General features: G+C 48.1%; 1 protein-coding gene across 8 annotated transcripts in view; it reads left to right on the top strand.

The window, feature by feature from the left end:
• Positions 1–23,765, top strand: part of ARSG (arylsulfatase G) — a 2,325,381-nt gene that overhangs the window by 1,365,374 nt on the left and 936,242 nt on the right. For all 8 annotated transcript variants that reach the window (XM_086930959.1, XM_086930958.1, XM_086930961.1 and 5 more), the window contains one exon: positions 2,210–2,257. In XM_086930959.1, coding sequence (XP_086787085.1) covers positions 2,210–2,257 — 48 coding nt within the window. The remainder of the gene's footprint in view (positions 1–2,209; positions 2,258–23,765) is intronic.

Here is a 23,765-nt window from a genome sequence, read left to right on the forward strand (position 1 = left end):
ATTTTAACAAATGAGATTTTGCACCTGGATTGTGCCAAAAAAGAGACACATCTCCGATGCATAGTGTGAGTCTCGATTTATACATTTATTTTTTGTAAAAACTCTGCCACAAAGAAATTGGCAACATGGAGAAATGTGGCAATAAAATTATTCTGCTTAATAGGTTTCAAAGTCGACATTTTTAAAATATCTTAAGGCTATAAAAAATAAAGTAATGGTATTTAAACAACGTTATTTGTGTAGATTCTGGGACGGACCAGCAAATTTGACAGTCTTACAGTGCATGCAAATATCCCTTATGTACAGTTATTGAAGAAAGTAAAAAGCACTCCTCTCAAGTATTTGTGAAGGAATAAGCTGTGAGCCTTTGCTTCCCCTTCCTTGCTTCTAGGTGAGACCGCTCAAATAACTCGCAGCCAGGATAGTGGAATAAAAGGAGGCCTGGTGGCCCCTTAAATTCTGCTTTTGTAATGGGCTCAACTGGTGTCTGAAATACGGAGGTCCCCTCTCTGCCTGCACATTGCTGCTCTGAAAGAAAGTGGACCGCGTGCAGGCGCTGCTGAGTGGGTCCCGGTGCCTGGAAATTATATCAGGACAAGATCATCATATTTCAGTGGGCCCCAGCTGCTTGCAGGGTGGGCGGCGTGGCGTCCTCCCTGTGAAAATAGTGGGTGGACGCCGTGTACCCCCGTGGATCCCTGACTTGTGCCCTGTTCCTAACTACTATCCATAAGAAAGGGCAACCCAATATTCCCCCGGAACTGGGTATGTTCAATACAACAACAGAGAAGTTCCTGAAGGAATTATTTCATATCCTTTAACAATTTATGAGAATGTCATAAAAATGAACATCATTCAATAAACAACCGGAGATTGTATTTATATAGTCATTGAGTTTATATCATCAGTAAATAAATTATTCAGTCAGCATAGGCAAAATCAATATGACAATTCATGAATGGCAACCAGAACAGAAAACTGCTATTTCAATGTTTTCATGAGCAGTGATGATAGACACTTTTGCGTTTTGTATGGACAAAGTATGTGTACCGTCTGCCCCCACCAGTTATAGTGTCTAAGGAGTGGGAATTATGTACAGTGTCTATCTACATATATACAAAAATATACAAATATATACAAATGCATAGCCATGCACTACAGAAACAATAAGGTACAGGTCAGGGGTAGTGCAGGTCAGTTATCTCTAAACCAAGTGTCCACATCTAATGAAATGAAAGAGATTTCAGCTCTTCTAAAAGTACTTACAAGTGATAAGCCACAAAGAATCAGTCCTATATAAACATAAACCAAAATATCGGTAAGGAAATGTCCACACCACTCTGACTACCTCTTTCTCTACAGTATGTGGACCCAAAAAAACGCTTACCTCCTGAATCTGATATTAACCGAAGACAGGTCCACACTCTCAATCGTGGCCGGCAGACGGTACACGTCACACAATTTGGAGATTATTGATTATATATTGTTTCACTGTAGATTCATGGTGCAACATTGGTCCTGAGGATGGGCTCGTTTAGTCATGAAGTCTGAGACCGAAACATCGACGCACTGACACTTTTTTGCGGATATCATCTGACTATGTATTGTAAATAAATGTATATAGTTGGTAACTGATGTATATATGGCATAAATTGTATATATTGTCCATACAAAACGCAAAAGTGTCTATCATCACTGCTCATGAAAAAATTGAAATAGCAGTTTTCTGTTCTGGTTGCCATTCATGAATTGTCATATTGATTTTGCCTATGCTGACTGAATAATTTATTTACTGATGATATAAACTCAATGACTATATAAATACAATCTCCGGTTGTTTATTGAATGATGTTCATTTTTATGACATTCTCATAAATTGTTAAAGGATATGAAATAATTCCTTCAGGAACATCTCTGTTGTTGTTACTGTTCCTAACTACATCATGCTTTCACTATTTTATAGTTGTCTTGCACTAGAGGATGCTCTTCTCTCAGGTAGCTGAAGAGTGCTATAAAAGTAAGTCAATTTGGGATGCATTTTGGTTTGCTTTCATGGGCTGGGGGTTGTTATTATGCTGGTTTGTTTGTGACACGTTGTTTTAACACATCAGCTCCCTGTGTACTTTTTCTGTTTTCATACTATTGGATTTTTCATTGAGTTTGTAAATTTTCATTGCATTTCATTAATTGTAACCTGTTTCTTGTGCAGGGAAATGGCATCTGGGCCACAGTGGTTATTTTCATCCCATTTTCCGTGGTAAGCATTATTTTGTTTATGATATGTCAGTACGTTTTTTGAGTCTTGGGTGTTGTGGGCTCTCGCTGTGTGTGATGTGGGCACTTATTCGCAACGTCCTTATTGATTTACAGGCGAGGTCGATTTTGGTCTTGACTTACAGAAAATCCACATGTGATTTAGAAACGTTAATTTAGGTAGAAAGTGAGAAGTTCCTCTGCTTCCATAGAAAGTTACAGAAAACCTCTTCTCTTCCATTCCTTTGCTTGACTTTTTACTTTGATGAGCACGTCTCAGAGTTTAAGAGAGGTGCGCTTAGTTTACAGGTCATGGAGGGGCTAAAAGAGATATGTGACACTGGATGGTGATGAATACGTCCTTTGCATGTTGAGCTTGTACCGTAGCCACCTCAAGCCTGCAGAGGTCTGCGCATCAAGTTAGATTACAATAGTTCCTGTCCACTTCCCCACCTGCGGTGTCTTGTTGGCTCCATCCTGTCACCTATATACTCAGTTCTCTGTAGATGCCTCTTGTCCTGGGTTCCTTGAGTACAGGACAGCGCACTTAGGGCACCCACTGTTTGCTCTGTTCGGGCTGGTAGCGCATTTAAATGTTTATTTTGCTTTCTATTTGTTGTTGCCATGTTTGCTTGGATTTTAGTTGTGCAATTTATTCACTTCATATTTCCAACTGTCCTGACTCATTTCTTCTCACTTGCCTCCTTTACTCTCTTGGGACCCCGAACTCCAGTCTTACCCATCCTCTTATAGCCTCTAGTCTCTTCTCCGCTTCCACTGACCATCCCCATCAGCCTCTGAAATTCACGTTCACTTTGTAAAAAATCCACATCTGACCTAATTCTCATCGTCTGAATCTTGGATTCCTCCATTAAAAAAGGCTGAGTTTTTTCTGACAGTACTTCTTGCTCCTCTTTTTCTTATACTCACCTCATTTATCCGTGCATCCATATTTCAATCAATCAATCAAAACATTTATATAGCGCACTACTCACCCGGAGGGTCTCAAGGCGCTTCCGGAGGGTCTCAAGGCGCTTCCGGAGGGTCTCAAGGCGCTTCGATTTTCTTTATTCTTCTTTTGCCATTTAACAGCAACAGCTGGCTTGGATTACTCTCCTCTGTTCCTTCCCCACTTTTCGTACTTGGGGACTTGTCTTCACTTTCATTCTATTCATGCTCCATTCCATTTCTATCCTAAACCCCTCTCCGTCCTCTCGAACCTCTGGCTTGTCTCTTAAAATTGTCTTCTATCCTTCGCCTTCCCCGTCCGTGTTTTCACGCCCTCTCTTCCATCCTATGATCACTCTCTCCTGTCTTTGCAGTTTGTAGTTCTTCCTCCATTTTGTGCCTCCACTGACTATCAAGCCCAGTCTGTCCGTTGTGATCTTCGGTGTGCATGTCCTCCTTCACTGGCCCTGCTGGTTTCCTCTCTTTACCTTGGTTAATACGATCTCTTTGCTCTTAGCGTGCACTCCTACACAAAGTCAAGCAGCTGTGGTCACACACTCAATCTTTTTTTTCAGTCTTGATGTAACAAAGCTCATCTTTCATCTTTATGTTCCTTTATGACTCTGCTCTCTTTTCTTACATAGAATTATTTTGCAAAAGCATTCAGTCGAGGTGTCTCTACTCTATCTTCATGCATCTCTTAACTATTGCTCCCTATGCATTCCCCTTTTCTTACTCGCACCCTCCTTTCAACTTTTTTACTTCAAAAGTTGATCTGTTCCATCCGGATATCTGCTCCCTCACCATGTTATGTTTGTATCACATTTCAATGTAGTGGCGATTCTTGTTTAGTGCAAACCTATCTAGAAAGAAATACAGTGATTCCTTGGCTCTACTTCTTTTCTAAATCCTCTGTTGTCTGGTTTCTCTTCCTTCCGTTTCCTTTCATTTTTACTTATTCTTCCAGGGCTGTCCCCGTATGTCACTTATAGAGTCATATTTGCACACTACTTAGGGCTAAACTCTTTTTTGCTGTCCTTTCCACTTCTTTATAGTGCACTCCGACAATTTATCTGTGGCCCTCTTTTCTTCTCCCATCTACCTCTCCTCTTACAGGCATTATCAACTCCTTTAATTTCTCATATTTTTTTATACTGAATAAATCTTTCATCCTTGCATACATCTCTGTCTGCCTCTCTGCTATAAACTATCGTATGTCTTTCCATGCACTGTACCTAAACCTTTCGAAAAATTTGATTCACTATTTTTTAGGGCTCGCCTGCTGATGCGCTTCTGCGCATCGCTGGCGAAGCTCTATTACGGCTTATCCAGTGTTGATCCACCACTGGCGATTTCTTCAAGTGCATGTGCTTTTTAGGTCATTGCGCAAGCGCAAGCCCTAAAAAGCGCGTGCACAATGCCACCAGCCCCCTGCCTGCCTGCCTCGCATTACCAGATCAAAGGCAGCCCAGCCCCCCTCCCACAAGCTTCTCAGCGTGTGCTCTGCCTCAGGCCTGCATTTCTCCTCCCCTCGGGCAAACAGATAGCCGCAATAACACCCTCCCTGCTCAGCTTTTTTTTCTCAATTTCTCCCCGTCTACACTTCCCATTAGGAGCCCTTCCTCCCCCCAGATAATCTATCTCCATAAGAGATAAGCAGCTCTTCCACCATCTCAAACCCGTATTAGTGCTCCTCACTATGCATGTTTTTACTTAGAAAATCAGCACAATGCAGCAGTGTGACATCAAGCCAGGTTCATCGACATCACTGCAAAAGTAAAGTTTTTATTCCCCATTTCCTCTTCAAGAAAGTGACTGCGCATCAGCCTCTACGGATCAGAAAGCGGAGCCCCTCCACTGACCGGGCTGCGAGTCAAATGGCCATGTTTCACAAATTATGGTTTTCGTGGTCTTATTCTGGAGTAGCCCTGTTGGCAAGAGAGGAAAGAGCAAGGCTCTGACAGTCAGTCCTCCTCTGCTTCATAGTATGCCGCGCCACTATAGTAAGTTGAACAAGGGATATTATTTGACAGAAAGAGGCAACCTGCATCTATTCACGGAAATACATTGAGCAGTCTACATTTTTATTTTTTAAAGCTACATACAATGCACCATAACTATTCTAGGTCTACAAATGGAAATACATAACAAGCAATATTTTTATTTATTTTTTAAGAGGTGCATACTTAAAAAAATGATTACAAAAATTAAACATCAACTAGTAATTAAAAAACCTAGCAATTAAGATATGCCACGTCAAATAATAACTTTTGTCGCCAATTAATTATCAGTGTCTGGAATGGATATGGTCACACCCTCACTCACCCTCAACCCCTCACCCTCACTCACCCTCAACCCCTCACCCACACCCTCACTCACCCTCAACACCTCACCCTCAACCCCTCCCTCAAGCTCACCCACCCTCACCCTCACTCACCCTCAACACCTCACCCTCACTCACCCTCAACCCCTCACCCTCACTCACCCTCAACCCCTCACCCTCACCCTCACCCTCACTCACCCTCAACCCCTCACCCTCAACCCCTCACCCTCACTCACCCTCAACTCCTCACCCTCAACACCTCACTCACCCCCACGCTCACCCTCACGCTCACCCACCCTCACCCTCAACACCTCACCCTCACTCACCCTCAACCCCTCACCCTCACTCACCCTCAACCCCTCACCCTCAACCCCTCACTCACCCTCACTCTCACTCATCCTCTATCACCCTCAACCCCTCACCCTCAACCTCTCACCCTCACTCACCCTCAACCCCTCACCCTCACTCACCCTCAACCCCTCACCCTCACTCGCCCTCAGCCCCTCACCCTCAACCCCTCACCCTCACTCACCCTCACCCTCACCCTCACTCACCCTCAACCCCTCACCCTCACTCACCCTCACTCACCCACCCTCACTCACCCTCAACACCTCACCCTCACCCTCACCCTCACTCACCCTCACTCACCCTCAACACCTCACCCTCACTCACCCTCAACCCCTCACCCTCACCCACCCTCACTCACCCTCACTCACCCTCAACCCCTCACCCACACCCTCACTCACCCTCAACACCTCACCCTCAACCCCTCCCTCACGCTCACCCACCCTCACCCTCACTCACCCTCAACACCTCACCCTCACTCACCCTCAACCCCTCACCCTCACTCGCCCTCAACCCCTCACCCTCACTCACCCTCAACCCCTCACCCTCACTCACCCTCAACACCTCACTCACCCTCACGCTCACCCTCACGCTTACCCACCCTCACCCTCAACACCTCACCCTCACTCACCCTCAACCCCTCACCCTCACTCACCCTCAACCCCTCACTCACCCTCACTCTCACTCATCCTCTATCACCCTCAACCCCTCACCCTCACTCACCCTCAACCTCTCACCCTCACTCACCCTCAACCCCTCACCCTCACTCACCCTCACTCACCCTCAACCCCTCACCCTCACTCACCCTCAGCCCCTCACCCTCAACCCCTCACCCTCACCCTCACTCACCCTCAACCCCTCACCCTCACTCACCCTCACCCACCCTCACTCACCCTCAACACCTCACCCTCACCCTCACTCACCCTCAACCCCTCACCCTCACTCACCCTCAACTCCTCACCCTCAACACCTCACTCACCCCCACGCTCACCCTCACGCTCACCCACCCTCACCCTCAACACCTCACCCTCACTCACCCTCAACCCCTCACCCTCACTCACCCTCAACCCCTCACCCTCAACCCCTCACTCACCCTCACTCTCACTCATCCTCTATCACCCTCAACCCCTCACCCTCAACCTCTCACCCTCACTCACCCTCAACCCCTCACCCTCACTCACCCTCAACCCCTCACCCTCACTCACCCTCAGCCCCTCACCCTCAACCCCTCACCCTCACTCACCCTCACCCTCACCCTCACTCACCCTCAACCCCTCACCCTCACTCACCCTCACTCACCCACCCTCACTCACCCTCAACACCTCACCCTCACCCTCACTCACCCTCACTCACCCTCAACACCTCACCCTCACTCACCCTCAACCCCTCACCCTCACCCACCCTCACTCACCCTCACTCACCCTCAACCCCTCACCCTCAACCCCTCACCCACACCCTCACTCACCCTCAACACCTCACCCTCAACCCCTCCCTCACGCTCACCCACCCTCACCCTCACTCACCCTCAACACCTCACCCTCACTCACCCTCAACCCCTCACCCTCACTCACCCTCAACCCCTCACCCTCACTCACCCTCAACCCCTCACCCTCACTCACCCTCAACTCCTCACCCTCAACACCTCACTCACCCTCACGCTCACCCACCCTCACCCTCAACCCCTCACCCTCACTCACCCTCAACCCCTCACCCTCACTCACCCTCAACCCCTCACCCTCAACCCCTCACTCACCCTCACTCTCACTCATCCTCTATCACCCTCAACCCCTCACCCTCACTCACCCTCAACCTCTCACCCTCACTCACCCTCAACCCCTCACCCACCCTCACTCACCCTCAACCCCTCACCCTCAGCCCCTCACCCTCAACCCCTCACCCTCACTCACCCTCACCCTCACCCTCACCCTCACTCACCCTCAACCCCTCACCCTCACTCACCCTCACTCACCCACCCTCACTCACCCTCAACACCTCACCCTCACCCTCACTCACCCTCACTCACCCTCAACACCTCACCCTCACTCACCCTCAACCCCTCACCCTCACCCACCCTCAACCCCTCACCCTCACCCACCCTCACTCACCCTCACTCACCCTCAACCCCTCACCCCCTCACCCTCACTCACCCTCACCCTCACTCACCCTCACTCACCCTCAACCCCTCACCCTCACTCACCCTCACTCACCCACCCTCACTCACCCTCAACACCTCACCCTCACCCTCACTCACCCTCACTCACCCTCAACACCTCACCCTCACTCACCCTCAAACTCAACATACATACATACATACCCTCATTCACCCTCACTCACCCTCAACCACTCACCCTCACTCACCCTCAACCCCTCACCCTCACTCACCCTCACTCACCCTCAACACCTCACCCTCACCCTCACTCACCCTCACCCTCACTCACCCGCACTCACCCTCACTCACCCTCACCCTCACTCACCCTCAACCACTCACCCTCACTTACCCTCACCCTCACTCACCCTCAACCCCTCACCCTCACTCACCCTCAACCCCTCACCCTCACTCACCCTCAACCCCTCACTCACCCTCACTCTCACTCATCCTCACTCACCCTCAACCCCTCACCCTCACTCACCCTCACCCACCCTCAACCCCTCACCCTAACTCACCCTCACCCTCACTCACCCTCAACCCCTCACCCTCACTCACCCTCACTCACCCTCAACCCCTCACCCTCACTCACCCTCAACCCCTCACCCTCACTCACCCTCACTCACACTCACCCTCACCCTCACTCACCCTCACTCACCCTCACTCACACTCACTCACACTCACCCTCACCCTCACTCACCCTCACTCACCCTCAACCTCACTCACCCTCACCCACCCTCAACCCCTCACCCTCACTCACCCTCACCCTCACTCACCCTCACCCCCTCACCCTCACTCACCCTCAACCCCTCACCCTAACCCTCACTCAACCTCAACCCCTCACCCTCAATACCTCACCCTCACTCACCCTCACCCAACCTCAACCCCTCACCCTCAATACCTCACCCTCCCTCACCCTCACTCACCCTCAACCCCTCACCCACACCATCACTCACCCTCACTCACCCTCACTCGCCCTCACACACCCTCACTCACCCTCACTCACCCTCACCCTCACTCACCCTCACCCTCACTCACCCTCACTCACCCTCAACCTCACTCACCCTCACCCACCCTCAACCCCTCATCCTCACTCACCCTCACTCACCCTCAACCCCTCACCCTCACTCACCCTCAACCCCTCACCCTCACTCACCCTCACTCACCCTCAACCCCTCACCCTCAATCTCTCACCCTCAATCCCTCACCCTCAGTCACCCTCACCCTCACTCACCCTCAACCCCTCACCCTCACTCACCCTCAACCCCCTCACCCTCACTCACCCTCAACCCCTCACCCACACCATCACTCACTCACCCTCACTCACCCTCACTCGCCCTCACTCACCCTCACTCACCCTCACTCACCCTCACTCACCCTCAACACCTCACCCTCACTCACCCTCAATGCCTCACCCTCACTCACCCTCAACACCTCACCCTCAACCCCTCACTCACCCTCACTCTAACTCACCCTCACTCACCCTCAACACCTCACCCTCACTCACCCTCACCCACCCTCAACCCCTCACCCTAACTCACCCTCACCCTCACTCACCCTCAACCCCTCACCCTCACTCACCCTCAACCCCTCACCCTCAACCCCTCATCCTCACCCTCACTCACCCTCACTCACACTCACCCTCACTCACCCTCACTCACCCTCACCCTCACTCACCCTCACCCTCACTCACCCTCAACCTCACTCACCCTCAACCTCACTCACCCTCACCCACCCTCAACCCCTCATCCTCACTCACCCTCACCCTCACTCACCCTCACTCACCCTCACTCACCCTCAACCCCTCACCCTCACTTACCCTCAACCCCTCACTCACCCTCAACCCCTCATCCTCACCCTCACTCACCCTCACTCACATTCACCCTCACCCTCACTCACCCTCACTCACCCTCACTCACCCTCACTCACATTCACCCTCACCCTCACTCACCCTCACTCACCCTCACCCTCACCCTCACTCACCCTCACTCACACTCACCCTCACCCTCACTCACCCTCAACCCCTCATCCTCACTCACCCTCATCCTCACTCACCCTCAACCCCTCACCCTCACTCACCCTCAACACCTCACCCTCACTCACCCTCACTCACCCTCAACCCCTCACCCTCACTCACCCTCAACCCCTCACCCTCACCCTCAACCCCTCACCCTCACCATCACTCACCCTCACTCACCCTCACTCACCCTCACTCACCCTCACTCACCCTCACTCACCCTCACTCACCCTCACTCACCCTCACTCACCCTCACTCACCCTCACCCTCTCACCCTCAACACCTCACCCTCACTCACCCTCAACACCTCACCCTCACTCACCCTCAACACCTCACCCTCACTCACCCTCACTCACTCTCAACCCCTCACCCTCACTCACCCTCACCCTCTCTCACCCTCAACACCTCACCCTCACTCACCCTCAACCCCTCACCCTCACTCACCCTCAACCCCTCACCCTCAACCCCTCACTCACCCTCACTCTCACTCACCCTCACTCAACCTCAACCCCTCAGCCTCACCCTCACCCACCCTCAACACCTCACCTCACCCTCACTCACCCTCACTCACTCTCAACCCCTCACCCACCCTCACCCTCACTCACCCTCAACACCTCACCCTCACTCACCCTCAACCCCTCACCCTCCCTCACCCTCGACCCCTCCCCCTTAACCCCTCACCCTCACTCAGCCTCACTCACCCTCAACACCTCACCCTCACTCACCCTCAACACCTCACCCTCACTCACCCTCACAACACATATTGTGTTACAATAGGTGTCACATTTGCAAAAGATAAAACTATTGGCATTGTAAATAACAAAGCTATTAATTCGCTATTTTCAAAACAAGCACATAAATAAAAAATGTGTCCTTTACAATACCAATAGCTCAAACTTTCCTAATGCAAGACCTATTGCATTGCTGTGCTTCTCTCCCCTGCTGCACTCTCCTGCTCTCTAGAGATGTGGCCTAACGACAAGAGCTGCCATCTAAGTCACGTAAATACAAAATATGTTGCATTCCAAATGCTATAGGTGTCACATTCGCAAAAGTTATAACTATTGGCATTGTAAATGACAAAGCCATCAATTTAGCAATTTTAAAAACCAACAAATAAATAACATATGTCATTTACAATACCAATAACTCCAACTTTTCTAATGCGAGACCTATTGCATTTCCAATGCTTGTTCTTACTTCCTCTTCTTCAGTTTTCTACCTCTCGCACCTCATGTCTGAACTTTAGTCAAAAATCCTGGTGTCGTCTTGGACTCCGGCCTCTTTGTCACCCAGTATATCTTAACTGCTTCTCAATATGCTTTTTTAGCTGTAATTCTCCCATGTCTATCTTTCCTGGATACAAGCAGTTATCCTCACTCTAATCTTATCTTTTTCAACTATTGCTTTTCATTACTTATTCCCCTTCTGCTGACTCACTTGCCTCTCTAAAGTCTGTCTTGAGTTTTTCTTTTCAGCGCCTCTTCAAAATCTCTCTCCCTCCTAAACCCCCTGTGTCTCCTAATGTTATTTATTCTCCGCTGGCTCCATTTTATCTACTTTCTATATTTACATTCTCTCATTTGCGGGAGTCATGACCGTATGCAAATGAGGGAATATCTTTGCCTCTGTGCCAGTGCCCTATAAGGGACACGGGAAGAGGCAAACAGGTCTTTAGGAAGCGCACTAACAGTGTACTGCAAAGAGGTGGCATATTGTTAGTTTGCCCCCATGGCTCTCAAGACTCCCAACACTCGCCTGCAGGGGATATACGTTCCCTCTTAAAAAATGCAGGCAGCCTGCACTGTGAAACACAGAGCGGCTTGTAAGCAGCTGCTCTGTCTTTCACTGAATGTGCTACCCCCAGGACAGGCACAACTTCATAGTTGCCGTAGGGCAGTGCAATCATTATAATAGGTCGCACTATCCCAATTTGCACCTTGCACACTTTTTCGAAGATACGCATTGGCGCAAACTGTCACAGTGCTTTCTATTTATAACACAGAACCTGCTCTCTTGATCCACATTGTGCTCTGTCCTGCTTTAAATAATGTTCTCTTCTTGATTCTAAACTCTGGAATTTCCCTTTCACCCATCTTAAGTTTGCTGTTCGACAATTCTGATTATTTCTAGGAACTCCATGAAAACTCTCTCTTTCCATGGTGTATTCTCTGATAGGTTCAGCACTTTAAATTCACAACTGAACTATTCCAAACATAGGCACGGGACGTAGAGGTGTGGGGTGCTGCAGCTTCCCCAGAATAATCATGCAGGAATTCAGAAGGTGAATGAGAAATTAAGACAGCTTTACATTTTGTATTTATCTTGTCTGGTTTACAGTGTGAAATAACCAAAAAAGAGAGTCCCTTCTATCAAAGAAGGAACAAGCATTTACAATGCAATGGTTTCACCTTTGGAAAAGTTAGAGCTATTGGCATTGTAAATGACAAAATTTGTATTTATGTGTTGGTTTTGAAAACAGATAAATAAATGGCATTGTCATTTACATTGCCATTAGCTTAATCTCTGCAGTCACTCTGCAGTCCCTAGCACGCCATAGCACGCCCTAGTCACTCTGCACTCCCTAGCACTCCCTAGCCCTCCCTAGTCACTCGGCACTCCCTAGCACTCAGCACTCTGCACTCTGCACTCCCTAGCACTCTGCACTCTGCACTCCCTAGTCACTCTGCACTCCCTTGCACTCTGCACTCCCTTGCACTCTGCACTCCCTAGCACTCCCTAGTCACTCTGCACTCCCTAGCACTCCCTAGTCACTCTGCACTCCCTAGCACTCCCTAGCACTCTGCAGTCACTCTACACTCCCTAGCACTCCCTAGCACACCCTAGCACTCTGCAGTCACTCTGCAGTCCCTAGCACTCCCTAGTCACTCTGCACTCCCTAGCTCTCCTTAGTCACTCTGCACTCCCTAGCACTCCCTAGTCACTCTGCACTCCCTAGTCACTCTGCACTCCCTAGCACTCCCTAGTCACTCTGCACTCCCTAGTATTCTCTGATAGGTTCAGCACTTTAAATTCACAACTGAACTATTCCAAACATAGGCGCGGGACGTAGGGGTGTGGGGTGCTGCAGCTTCCCCAGAATAATCATGCAGGAATTCAGAAGGTGAATGAGAAATTAAGACAGCTTTACATTTTGTATTTATCTTGTCTGGTTTACAGTGTGAAATAACCAAAAAAGAGAATCCCTTCTATCAAATAAGGAACAAGCATTTACAATGCAATGGTTTCGCCGTTGGAAAAGTTAGAGCTATTGGCATTGTAAATGACAAAATGTGTATTTATGTGTTGGTTTTGAAAACAGATAAATAAATGGCATTGTAATTAACATTGCCATTAGCTTAATCTCTGCAGTCACTCTGCAGTCCCTAGCACTCCATAGCACTCCCTAGTCACTCTGCACTCCCTAGCCCTCCCTAGTCACTCTGCACTCCCTAGCACTCAGCACTCTGCACTCCCTAGAACTCTGCACTCTGCACTCCTTAGTCACTCTGCACTCCCTTGCACTCTGCACTCCCTTACACTCTGCACTCCCTAGCACTCCCTAGTCACTCTGCACTCCCTAGCACTCCCTAGTCACTCTGCACTCCCTAGCACTCTGCAGTCACTCTACACCCCCTAGCACTCCCTAGCACACCCTAGCACTCTGCAGTCACTCTGCACTACCTAGCACTCCCTAGTCACTCTGCACTCCCTAACACTGCCTAGTCCCTCTGCACTCCCTAGCACTCCCTAGTCACTCTGCACTCCCTAGCACTCCCTAGTCACTCTGCACTCACTACTCTGCACTCTGCACTCACCACTCTGCACTCACCACTCTGCACTCACAACTCTGCACTCACAACTCTGCACTCACAACTCTGCACTCACTACTCTGCACTCACTACTCTGCACTCCCTAGCACTCCCTAGTCACTCTGCACTCTCTAGTCACTCTGCACTCCCTAGTCACTCTGCACTCCCTAGCACTCCCTAGCACTCCCGTGCACTCTGCACTCCCTTGCACTCTGCACCCCAAGCACTCTGCACCCCCTTGCACTCTGCACTCCCTTGCACTCTGCACTCCCTAGCACTCCCTAGTCACTCTGCACTCCCTAGCACTCTGCACTCCCTAGCACTCCCTAGTCACTCTGCACTCCCTAGTCACTCTGCACTCCCTAGTCACTCTGCACTCCCTAGCACTCCCTAGCACTCCCTAGTCACTCTGCACTCCCTAGCACTCCCTAGTCACTCTGCACTCCCTAGCACTCTGCAGTCACTCTGCACTCCCTAGCACCCCTAGTCACTCTGCACTCCCTAGCACTCTGAGGTCACTCTGCACTCCCTAGCACTCCCTAGTCACTCTGCACTCCCTAGCACTCCCTAGTCACTCTGCACTCCCTAACACTCCCTAGTCACTCTGCACTCCCTAGCACTCCCTAGCACTCCCTAGTCACTCTGCACTCCCTAGCACTCCCTAGTCACTCTGCACTCCCTAGCACTCTGCACCCCCTTGCACTCTGCACTCCCTTGCACTCTGCACTCCCTTGCACTCTGCACTCCCTAGCACTCCCTAGTCACTCTGCACTCCCTAGCACTCCCTAGTCACTCTGCACTCCCTAGCACTCCCTAGTCACTCTACACTCCCTAGTCACTCTGCACTCCCTAGCACTCCCTAGTCACGCTGCACTCCCTAGCACTCTGCAGTCACTCTGCACTCCCTAGCACCCCCTAGTCACTCTGCACTCCCTAGCACTCTGCAGTCACTCTGCACTTCCTAGCACTCCCTAGTCACTCTGCACTCCCTAGCACTCCCTAGTCACTCTGCACTCCCTAGCACTCCCTAGTCACTCTGCACTCCCTAGCACTCCCTAGCACTCCCTAGTCACTCTGCACTCCCTAGCACTCCCTAGTCACTCTGCACTCCCTAGCACTCTGCAGTCACTCTGCACTCCCTAGTCACTCTGCACTCCCTAGCACTCTGCAGTCACTCTGCACTCCCTAGCACTCCGCAGTCACTCTGCACTCCCTAGCACTCCCTAGTGTCATATAGTTACTGCTTTTCCATATATTGTGTTAAGTTAGCATGAGCTTATTAAATGTTTAAACGACATATTTTCCTTCGGCTTTAGTTTGCACACGGCACAGAATTAATATTGTAGCTTTCAACCTAGACGAAAGATGTGATTTATTGAGAATAATATGTTATTGCTCTGATATCAGTCGTGCCTGGGACACTTGGTACACTGTCTGCACACTGAGATCTATAGCCTCTAAGAATAACCTAACACAAGGTTGCTGGGAGGCCTGATCCTCGCACCACATTAGACATAACACAAATAATGTTGCTGCCAACATTGGGCTCTATGCGGGTTTAAGATAGAGTTACTGAGAATGCAAAAACACACTTGATGGTCCTTCGCATGAAGAGAGTTGGTAGCTGATGATGTGATCTTCTTCTGCTGACATTTAGAGGTATGGGCCCGCCCTGCTAAAAACCCAAATGAGACCTTCTTAGATATAATATAGTATGCTAAATCGGGTGCGCGAAATATAGGTGATACAAATTTCTATAGATTTTGCATTATAATATGCTATCACCGTTCGCTTACTATGGACTAGTGACTATGCTGATAACTCTGATTTTTATAATATGTATGTTGATATTATATAAGATACTGCGTTTGAGAACCTTGCATTGAAAAATAAATATTTCAAACTTGCACGTGTTTTCTTTTACTCCCCGTTGTGGTTTGAAATGATTATAGAGCGAAAGAGTGTTCATGTGTTCCAGATACCTGAGGTACCCTAAGTTCATGTTCTGGATTGTCTAAGTCATTGGGAGTTTGTTAGGACCAATGAGACACTGTAGCTAGCTTGGTAAGGGGATTTCTGATACTAAGGTGAGTTTTGGGTCACCCTAACTCACCCAGGTTCTAGATCTCTGTGCACAGTTTTGTGGGAGAACGGAAAACCTGCTACATGGCGCCCAACGTTTGTTGGCCTTATATCATGACACTCGAGCAGTATATCTTTCAAACCTTAACCCCTTCATTCCCGTTTCCGGAAAACGGCGGTGTCGGAAAAACCTACCTATTTTTGAAATAGGTATTTTCAAGCTTGAATCTATCTAAAAACGGTTTCCTTGAATTACTACCCAGTAGTGCTACAAAATAATCTTTGTTTTTTCACGTTCCTGTGCAGTCATGGCACAAGCCGTGGACATCCCGCTGCATAGTCGCATTGCGGTGCGGGACCATTTGCGGGCTTATGATGTCCCTTTGGAAGGCTTGGCTGTGGTTCTGGTGGTGAGTGCGGAACATGCTTACCCGTACGAACTGTTTTATTCGTGGGTGACATTTCCGGCAGTGGACGCAAATTCTGGTGTGTTCCACTCGTACACTCCGTCACCTGTACCTGTTGCATATGCTCCGTACAGAGCACAGGAAGTACCTATTGATGTTTGGCAGCATGGAGTTTGGTTTGGTGGCGCCCTACCACACGCTTTAACCGCTCCGAGGTTAGGTCCTTTGTCCATTCAGGGCACTCCTTGGCCCGCTTTGGCTGGATTTACTCCTCACCCTAATCGCGCCACGTGCAACGTGGGTGACCTGCGACGTCTTCATGAGGTCGCGGTTGAAGTGATTAGGGCACTTGTTCATTACACGAGTCGTAATGTTCAAGGCGCAGCCCCTAGGGGTGCGCAGCTTCAAGCAGGTCAGGCTGGTTTGAAAATCAGTCCTGTCATGGTGAATTCCGTAATGGGCAAAAAACCCCAGGATAAGGATGACTTTCCTTTCTGGCTTGCCGAGAAATTCAACCAGCTGGAGGCTGTGTTTTCTAATACTAATCCTGGTGAAAAACACCGGATTCTTACGCTTAGTTTGCCGAAAGATTTGGCCCCTGAGCTTGTTGACTGTGAAACATGGGGTAAGACATTTGCAGCAGTCTATTTGAGGTGCTTTGGCTCCCCGTCTATGTCCAACCTGTCTGCTGTCCTTAAACGTGTTCAGGATGATCACGGACCGGAGTCTGCGGTTGAGTTGGGTATGCACCTGTGTGGCTCCTTTGGGGTAGTTTGCGATCTGATCCTTGCGAATGTCAAGGGGGATGCAGTGAACTTCCAGGTGGCTAACGCCTTGGCGTTGATTCCCGATGCGGACAAACCCCGTCAGTTAGCGAGGATAATTGTGGCGGCTTATAAAATGGTTGGCCGCAATGCCAAGGGTCGTAAGACTTTTTCTGATAAGGAGAAAAAGCAGCCCCAGGGACAGACTTCGGAGGCGAACGCTCAACCCAAGTCCAAAAAACAAAATTGGCCTAAAAAACAGAATCAGGGTAACAACAACAAACACAGGTTGATGATTAAGACACCTGAACGTTTTCAGGCTTCTGACCAACGCTCTCCTCGTTCCTTTCAGGACTCATCGGCTCCGTCAACCGGTGGTGGAGGGGGCGGCAGGGGCCGGGGTGGCGAGCAAGGACGTGGTCAGCCCCGCCCGCGCAACGGTACAGACAAACAGGAGGGCTCTACGCCTCAGAGACCGCAGTTTGCCAAGAAGAAAGTCGCAGCCTTGACAGCGCATCGCTATGCCCCAGATTGTGAGAATGAGGCTTCGGAATCTGACTTGGGCTCTGACCTTGCTGGACAGCGCGGCGGAGATTACCATAGTGAGAGAGGCCCTCTGTCCACTACTGAAGGTGACAGCGACTGACACTTATGTTGTGATTGAAACAGCAGATACAAGAGTTGCTCCCCCTGATAGACTTTTTGAAATTGTCCTGTTAATTGAAGGTGACATACAGCGTACCGTTAAAGGGTATTTTGGGAAAATCTTTCGTCTACTTATGACATTTTGCTTTCGGAGGCTGACTGGCCCCCACCTTTTGTACTCGCAGCTCCAAGAGGGGAGGAGGTGATCCCCCCCAGTTTCGCGAACACAGTTTCGAGAGTGGAAGCGCTGCACTTTGCAGAAGAGTGGACTCTGGCGCTTGCACCGGCTGTCTACCGTAATCAGTGTGGCTGGGATAAATTGTCCCCGAACCACGAAATTCCTTTACGGTCTCAGCCGCAGCCTCAACCTCAGTATCCCATACGACGTGAAGCCAAAACTTCGGTCGCAGCGATCCTTGAACAATTGGAATATCAAGGTGTAATTGAAACGTGTGTGTCACCGATGAATAATCCTCTTTTTACTGTAAACAAACCGGACGGCTCTTACCGTTTGGTTTTGGATTACCGGCATTTAAACTCGCATTGCCGTAACTGTGCAGTACAGAATACTAACGGCTCTGCCCTTGTAAATAGTCTTGTGCGTAAGCGGTTAAAAACCACGCTTGACATTTCCAATGGTTTTTATGCCCATTCATTGGACAGTCTAAGTTCCCAATGGACTTCTTTCACATGCGGCGGGGTCTAAAAAATGTTTCGGCGTCTTCCAATGGGCTATAAGAATAGTCCTGGCATATTTTCCGCACGCATTGTCTCTCTGTTGGAGAGGATCGACCCAGATGCTTGTTCCTATGTGGATGATATCTATCTCACAGACGACGAACTTTGGGAGCATCTGTGTCGAGTGAACAGTATTATTTGTAACTTTGCAGACATGGGTTCCAAGTTTAATTTTTCAAAATCGCACATTGCAGAATACACAGTGTTGTTTCTAGGCTATGAACTAACTAATGAGGGAAAAGGCTTGGCACCTCACTTCCTGGAGAAGTGCGCTCAGTTGCGCTCTCCGACAACACTGAAAAAATTACAATCTTTATTGGGCTTTTTGAATTTCGGGAGGACATACATTCCGGAATATGCCCAGCGTATCAAGCCTTTGTATGCTTTGATACAACCATCTTTTTCCAAATCATGCTGGCTGCCTGAGCATTCAGCTATTCTGCAGTCTTTGAAAGCTGATTTGCTCGCTTCTGAATACTTACAGACTCGTGATAACCAGACCAACCTGGTGATAAGAATTGTCCCGGGGACGGTAGATTTCACGTACCTAACTTTTAATGAAGGAGATACAGTACCTATGGCTTACAAGTCACACTTGTACACTTTGGCTGAATTGCGATTTTCCACTGTGGAGAAAGTTTTAACGGCTGTGCAGATGGCAATTCTCAAGGAACGTGCCCTGTCACAGGGAAAACGCATGTTGGTTGTTACCCCGTGTCCTGCCTTGGAGGCAGTTACGAATGCTAGTGTACCAAATTCTAAAGCTTTGCACCCTCGGTGGATTCAATGGGCTGCATCCTTGTCATCCCAGGATGTCACGTTTATTTTTGACGCCACTTTACGGTCGCAGGAGTTCTTACAGTATGAATTTGTTCATCCTGCTCCTTTAGCAATGCGGCCGTTGGAGGATTTCCATTGCAGCATTTACACTGATGGTTCGGCGCAGGTTGCGCATGGCTCTAAACATGCCTACGTTTCCGCTTGCGCCATTGTGGTCGGTGCCATGGTGAACGATGAGTTCAAGTCCAGTGTCGTGCACACGCAGACGCTTGGGGACTGCACCGTGCAATTAGCTGAGCTTCGTACTCTGATGCTTGCATTAGAGTACGCAGATCCGAGTGTGACGACTTTGGTCGTAAGTGACTCTTACTACTGTGTCCAGTCTTACAATGAGAACTTGTTCTTTTGGATTCAGAATGAATTTCGTGATTCCAAAGGTAGCACTATAAAACATAAAATGATCTGGGTCCGAGTGGCAGAACTCAAAGAGAAGTTGCCACTCGTGTTTGTAATTCATACTCTTGGCCATCAGCGCGTGGGGGTCCACGCTGTCGGAAATTCGCTTGCTGATGAGGCAGCAAAGTCTGCAGTATCGAAATACTTAGTTGCAGCAGTCACGAGGTCCAAAAGTAAGATAGATGATGACATCTTAGCAGCGGTTGCTTCTACTGAGAAGGGAAGTAAATATCCTGCGGGGTTCCCTTCTAAATACACATACCACTTAAGTCCCGATAAGGTTCCTTATGTGAAAATTCCTGAAGTTGGCGAACGTTTAATTCCCAACACGGATCGCAGGGCTTCTTTGATTACAGCGGCTCATGAAGGTGTGGCGTCTGCGCATGCGGGCGTCTCAGCCACTGTAACTCAGCTACAACAGAGGTTCTGGTGGCGGGGACTGTACAAACCGGCGCGCGATTATGTCCTTCAATGTGACATTTGCCAGCAGATTAAGCCTTCAACTGCTGCGCGTCTGCCTCAGACACAGTTGTACATTTCTAATAAACCACTGGGGTGCGTTTATTTGGATCACTGCGGTCCTTTTTCTTCTGATACTGCATATAAGTATATCTTAGTAGCAGTTGATTCATGCACACACTTTGTGTGGGTATGGCCACATCGGAGCGCTGATTCACGGACTGTCATTAAGGATTTGCGAGTCTTTGTAGGGATTTTTGCCTGTGGTACCTTCCATTCGGACCAGGGTCCGGCTTTCGCCTCTAAGGCGTATAAGGATGCTATGGTTTCGTTGGGGGTCCAAGTCAAGTTTTCGTCCCTGTACAGACCCGAGGGAAATAGTGTAGTTGAACGAATGAACCGTGACTTAAAGCAATCTTTGACAGCTCGAGTTATAGGCACTGGCAGAAACTGGTTAGCCCACCTCAATGGCGTGCAGCGTGCGCTTAATAATCTCCCTAGAAGGTCTCTGGGTGGGCGGACCCCATACGAAATGCTCTTTGGTATCAAGATGTACGTCCCTGACCTCGACGGTCTAGACTGCAAGGCCCAGGCCTCGGCCTTTGACGTAGATGAACATTGCAATGTTTTACAGGATCTACAAAAGACCAGAGACAGTCTAGCAAAGGAACATTTGCCCTCCACATCGGATGATGCATTGCAGATCCCGGTAGTTGGCTGGCCACCCCAAGTTGGAGAACTGGTTCGAGAGAAGATCGATAACAAGAAAGAGTTTGGTCCCTCATATCGTGCACCGGTTCGAGTTCTTGGAGTGAAGGGCACAAGAACAGTCATTTTACCACCACTTCCAGGTCGTAAGGAAAACAGATTTATTTCTATTGACAATGTCAAGACACACAGGGTGGCCGATTCTTCATAGCATGACACCGGCTGTTTCCTATCCTACCATGGTGAGGCATTCTGTGCTGGCTATTACTTCTGGTGCAGAACAGGAGGTGTCCCTCGAGATGCCTGCCATATCCAGTCCTTTATTAAATACTATTCCTGTTACTAACATTGATGAGCTGAACTACACCTATCCTGCTGACTTATCTATGCCAGATTTGCAGACTCGTTTGGCCGACCAGTCCAGATTCTCTTTTGACTCTGTTTCGGAACTTTCGAAGAAACCCTCAACTATTGCAAAATATGCCACCTTATTTAAAAAACATTTTTTAATTCCCCCTTGGACATACATTTGGTTGATTCTATTTTCATTTTACCTTTTTATGTCAATTGGTTTTGTGTTTTATTTTTTCCGCCTGATCGATGGTCACTATGTTAAAGAAAGAACAGGAATTCGGTACCTTAATGGAACATTGGCCCCTCTTTCCTCTTCACATTCAGCACACAGACTGAAACGAAACTTGAATACAGTCAACATTACTGCTTGGCCTGTCCTTGATGGGATTGTGTGGGATGCGGTTAGATTTCTAATACATGGGCCCACTGAAGTGATTAATGTTCCGAATGTGCTTAGAGTAAACATGGGGGATGTGATTAAACAAAATATACGTTCTGATGATTGGGATATTCAGGCCGTAGAAGCATTATTCTCTGATTTGAAATACTATGCTGCCTTTGATGATGAGTATCTGTATTTAGACTCTATTAATTATGGTGATTTGTTTTGTTTTCAACATTATGGTAATCATTTTTTACATAAGACAAATTCTAGGAGGGTTGCTGTAAATTACACACAGTGGGAACATTGCCCTGCTCCATTGGGAGGCAGCTCCAATATATTTCTGAAAAAATACACTTATTTTACAGATTTGAATCAATCAAATCCTGAGTCATTTTATTTCAAAATGACACAAAAGTCCATGTCCAAAGTTAGACTTACTGATACAAAATTGCTGTATTCGAAGTCCTTTCTAGACAGATTAGCTGTAGATGGCTACGAGTTTTGGAAAGGAACAATTGACCTTAAATCGGTTTGGGGTACCAAAGATTGGCAGGTACAAGGCACTGAGGCTTTGCACCGTGCATGTCTCATCCCGAATCACATGTTGTTTCTAAATTCGTCCATTTTCCAAATAACATGCTTTGGATTGGCTACTTCTAAAAAATTAAATACACCAATTATCCCCGATTTGGAAGAATATTCAGGATGGGGTAATTATACTGAATTGTCCATTCATGAGTTGCAAGCTATATTGCACAATTCATCCTTTAATATATCCAGTTTGGATTCAAAGGGTTGGCTGATGTGGCATATGAGTGCTGATTCTTGCCAAAGTCGTTTTCTAGGTTTGGCTGAAAGGTTCACAGAAGTCCGACCTGATCCCCGTTTTGAAAATGATTATAATGTCACCACTTATTCTCTGGGGAAACTGTGTCAGAATTGGTTACAACATTCCACTTTAGCTGCAGTTAAACTACATCTGTCTCAGTTAACTGAAAATGTGGATTTGAATGATTTTTATAAAAGGCCCAGCTAAGGGTAGATCTAAACGGTGGATTTATGCGGTTTACAATGAAATGTGGAAATTTTAGCAAATTGAGGCTGCTAAACGCCTAAGAGCGATTGACCAAGCAAATTTGGAAAAGGTGCTTGCAGTCGTCGATAACAGTATTAACACGCTTTCTTCCCGAATTTACACGTTGAATAATATTGTCTCTTCTGTAGTCAACATTGTAAATGATGAAGTATCTGTATTGTCCCATGGACAAAATCAATTGCGTTCTGTAATGCAGTTTGCATGGACACTACAGACTCTGAAATCTGGTCGCGTTCCTTGGAGTTACATGAACGTGTCGTCCCTATTTGCCCCATTTAATTTGACTGACAAACAACGCATGCTTTCCATGCGAGATGCATCATTTTCTATGTTACACATTGAAAAAATTGGAATCTTTGCCCTTTTCTGTGGCTGAAGCAGCTGCTGCTACATGGCTTATCCATGGTGTTATTACTTTACCATTTGCTTTACCATTTGCTTTGTATAAATTTACTAATTGTATGAAGTACATTGCTATAGGGCGATATGAACCACTAGGCAGTGCTTTCCTCCACGAGGCATGGTCTTTACCATACACGTACAGATGCCTGAAGGATGGAAAGGAAGTGAATCTGAATGGTGAGGAATGCACACAGTCGCCTGACCGTTCACTGATATGCAGACACATCCAGTTGCATGGTTCTTGTAATCAGGACCGGCCTAATTTGGCCTGTGTTTTAAAAGGCACACCGGTTCCTGCTATTGTTCCCACATTCACATTATTGACAAACGGTAGTTATTTGCTTTTGAATAACGAGGAGTGTTGTGGGTTAATGGTCGGTATCGCCTATGTGGTTACTGTATCAGAACGTGTGGTGTGTTGCAAGAACGTGTTATATCCACCCACGCATGGGAATTCAGCTGTTTCCATCTGGCCGCGCATCCCAACCTTGAAAGTGGAGTTCAATGGTATGAGCCGCATAAGGGCTCTTTTGTCTCAAAAAGAAGTGGCCCTGAGCTCAGCCCGTGAAACTTATGTCCTTCACATAGCTAACACACGCACAGAGGTGCAGGCACTTTTGAATACTGACTTGCCATTTTATTTCT

The sequence above is a fragment of the Lissotriton vulgaris genome, chromosome 7 (genome assembly GCF_964263255.1).
Source record: "Lissotriton vulgaris chromosome 7, aLisVul1.2, whole genome shotgun sequence".
Classification (NCBI taxonomy): Eukaryota; Metazoa; Chordata; class Amphibia; order Caudata; family Salamandridae; genus Lissotriton; species Lissotriton vulgaris.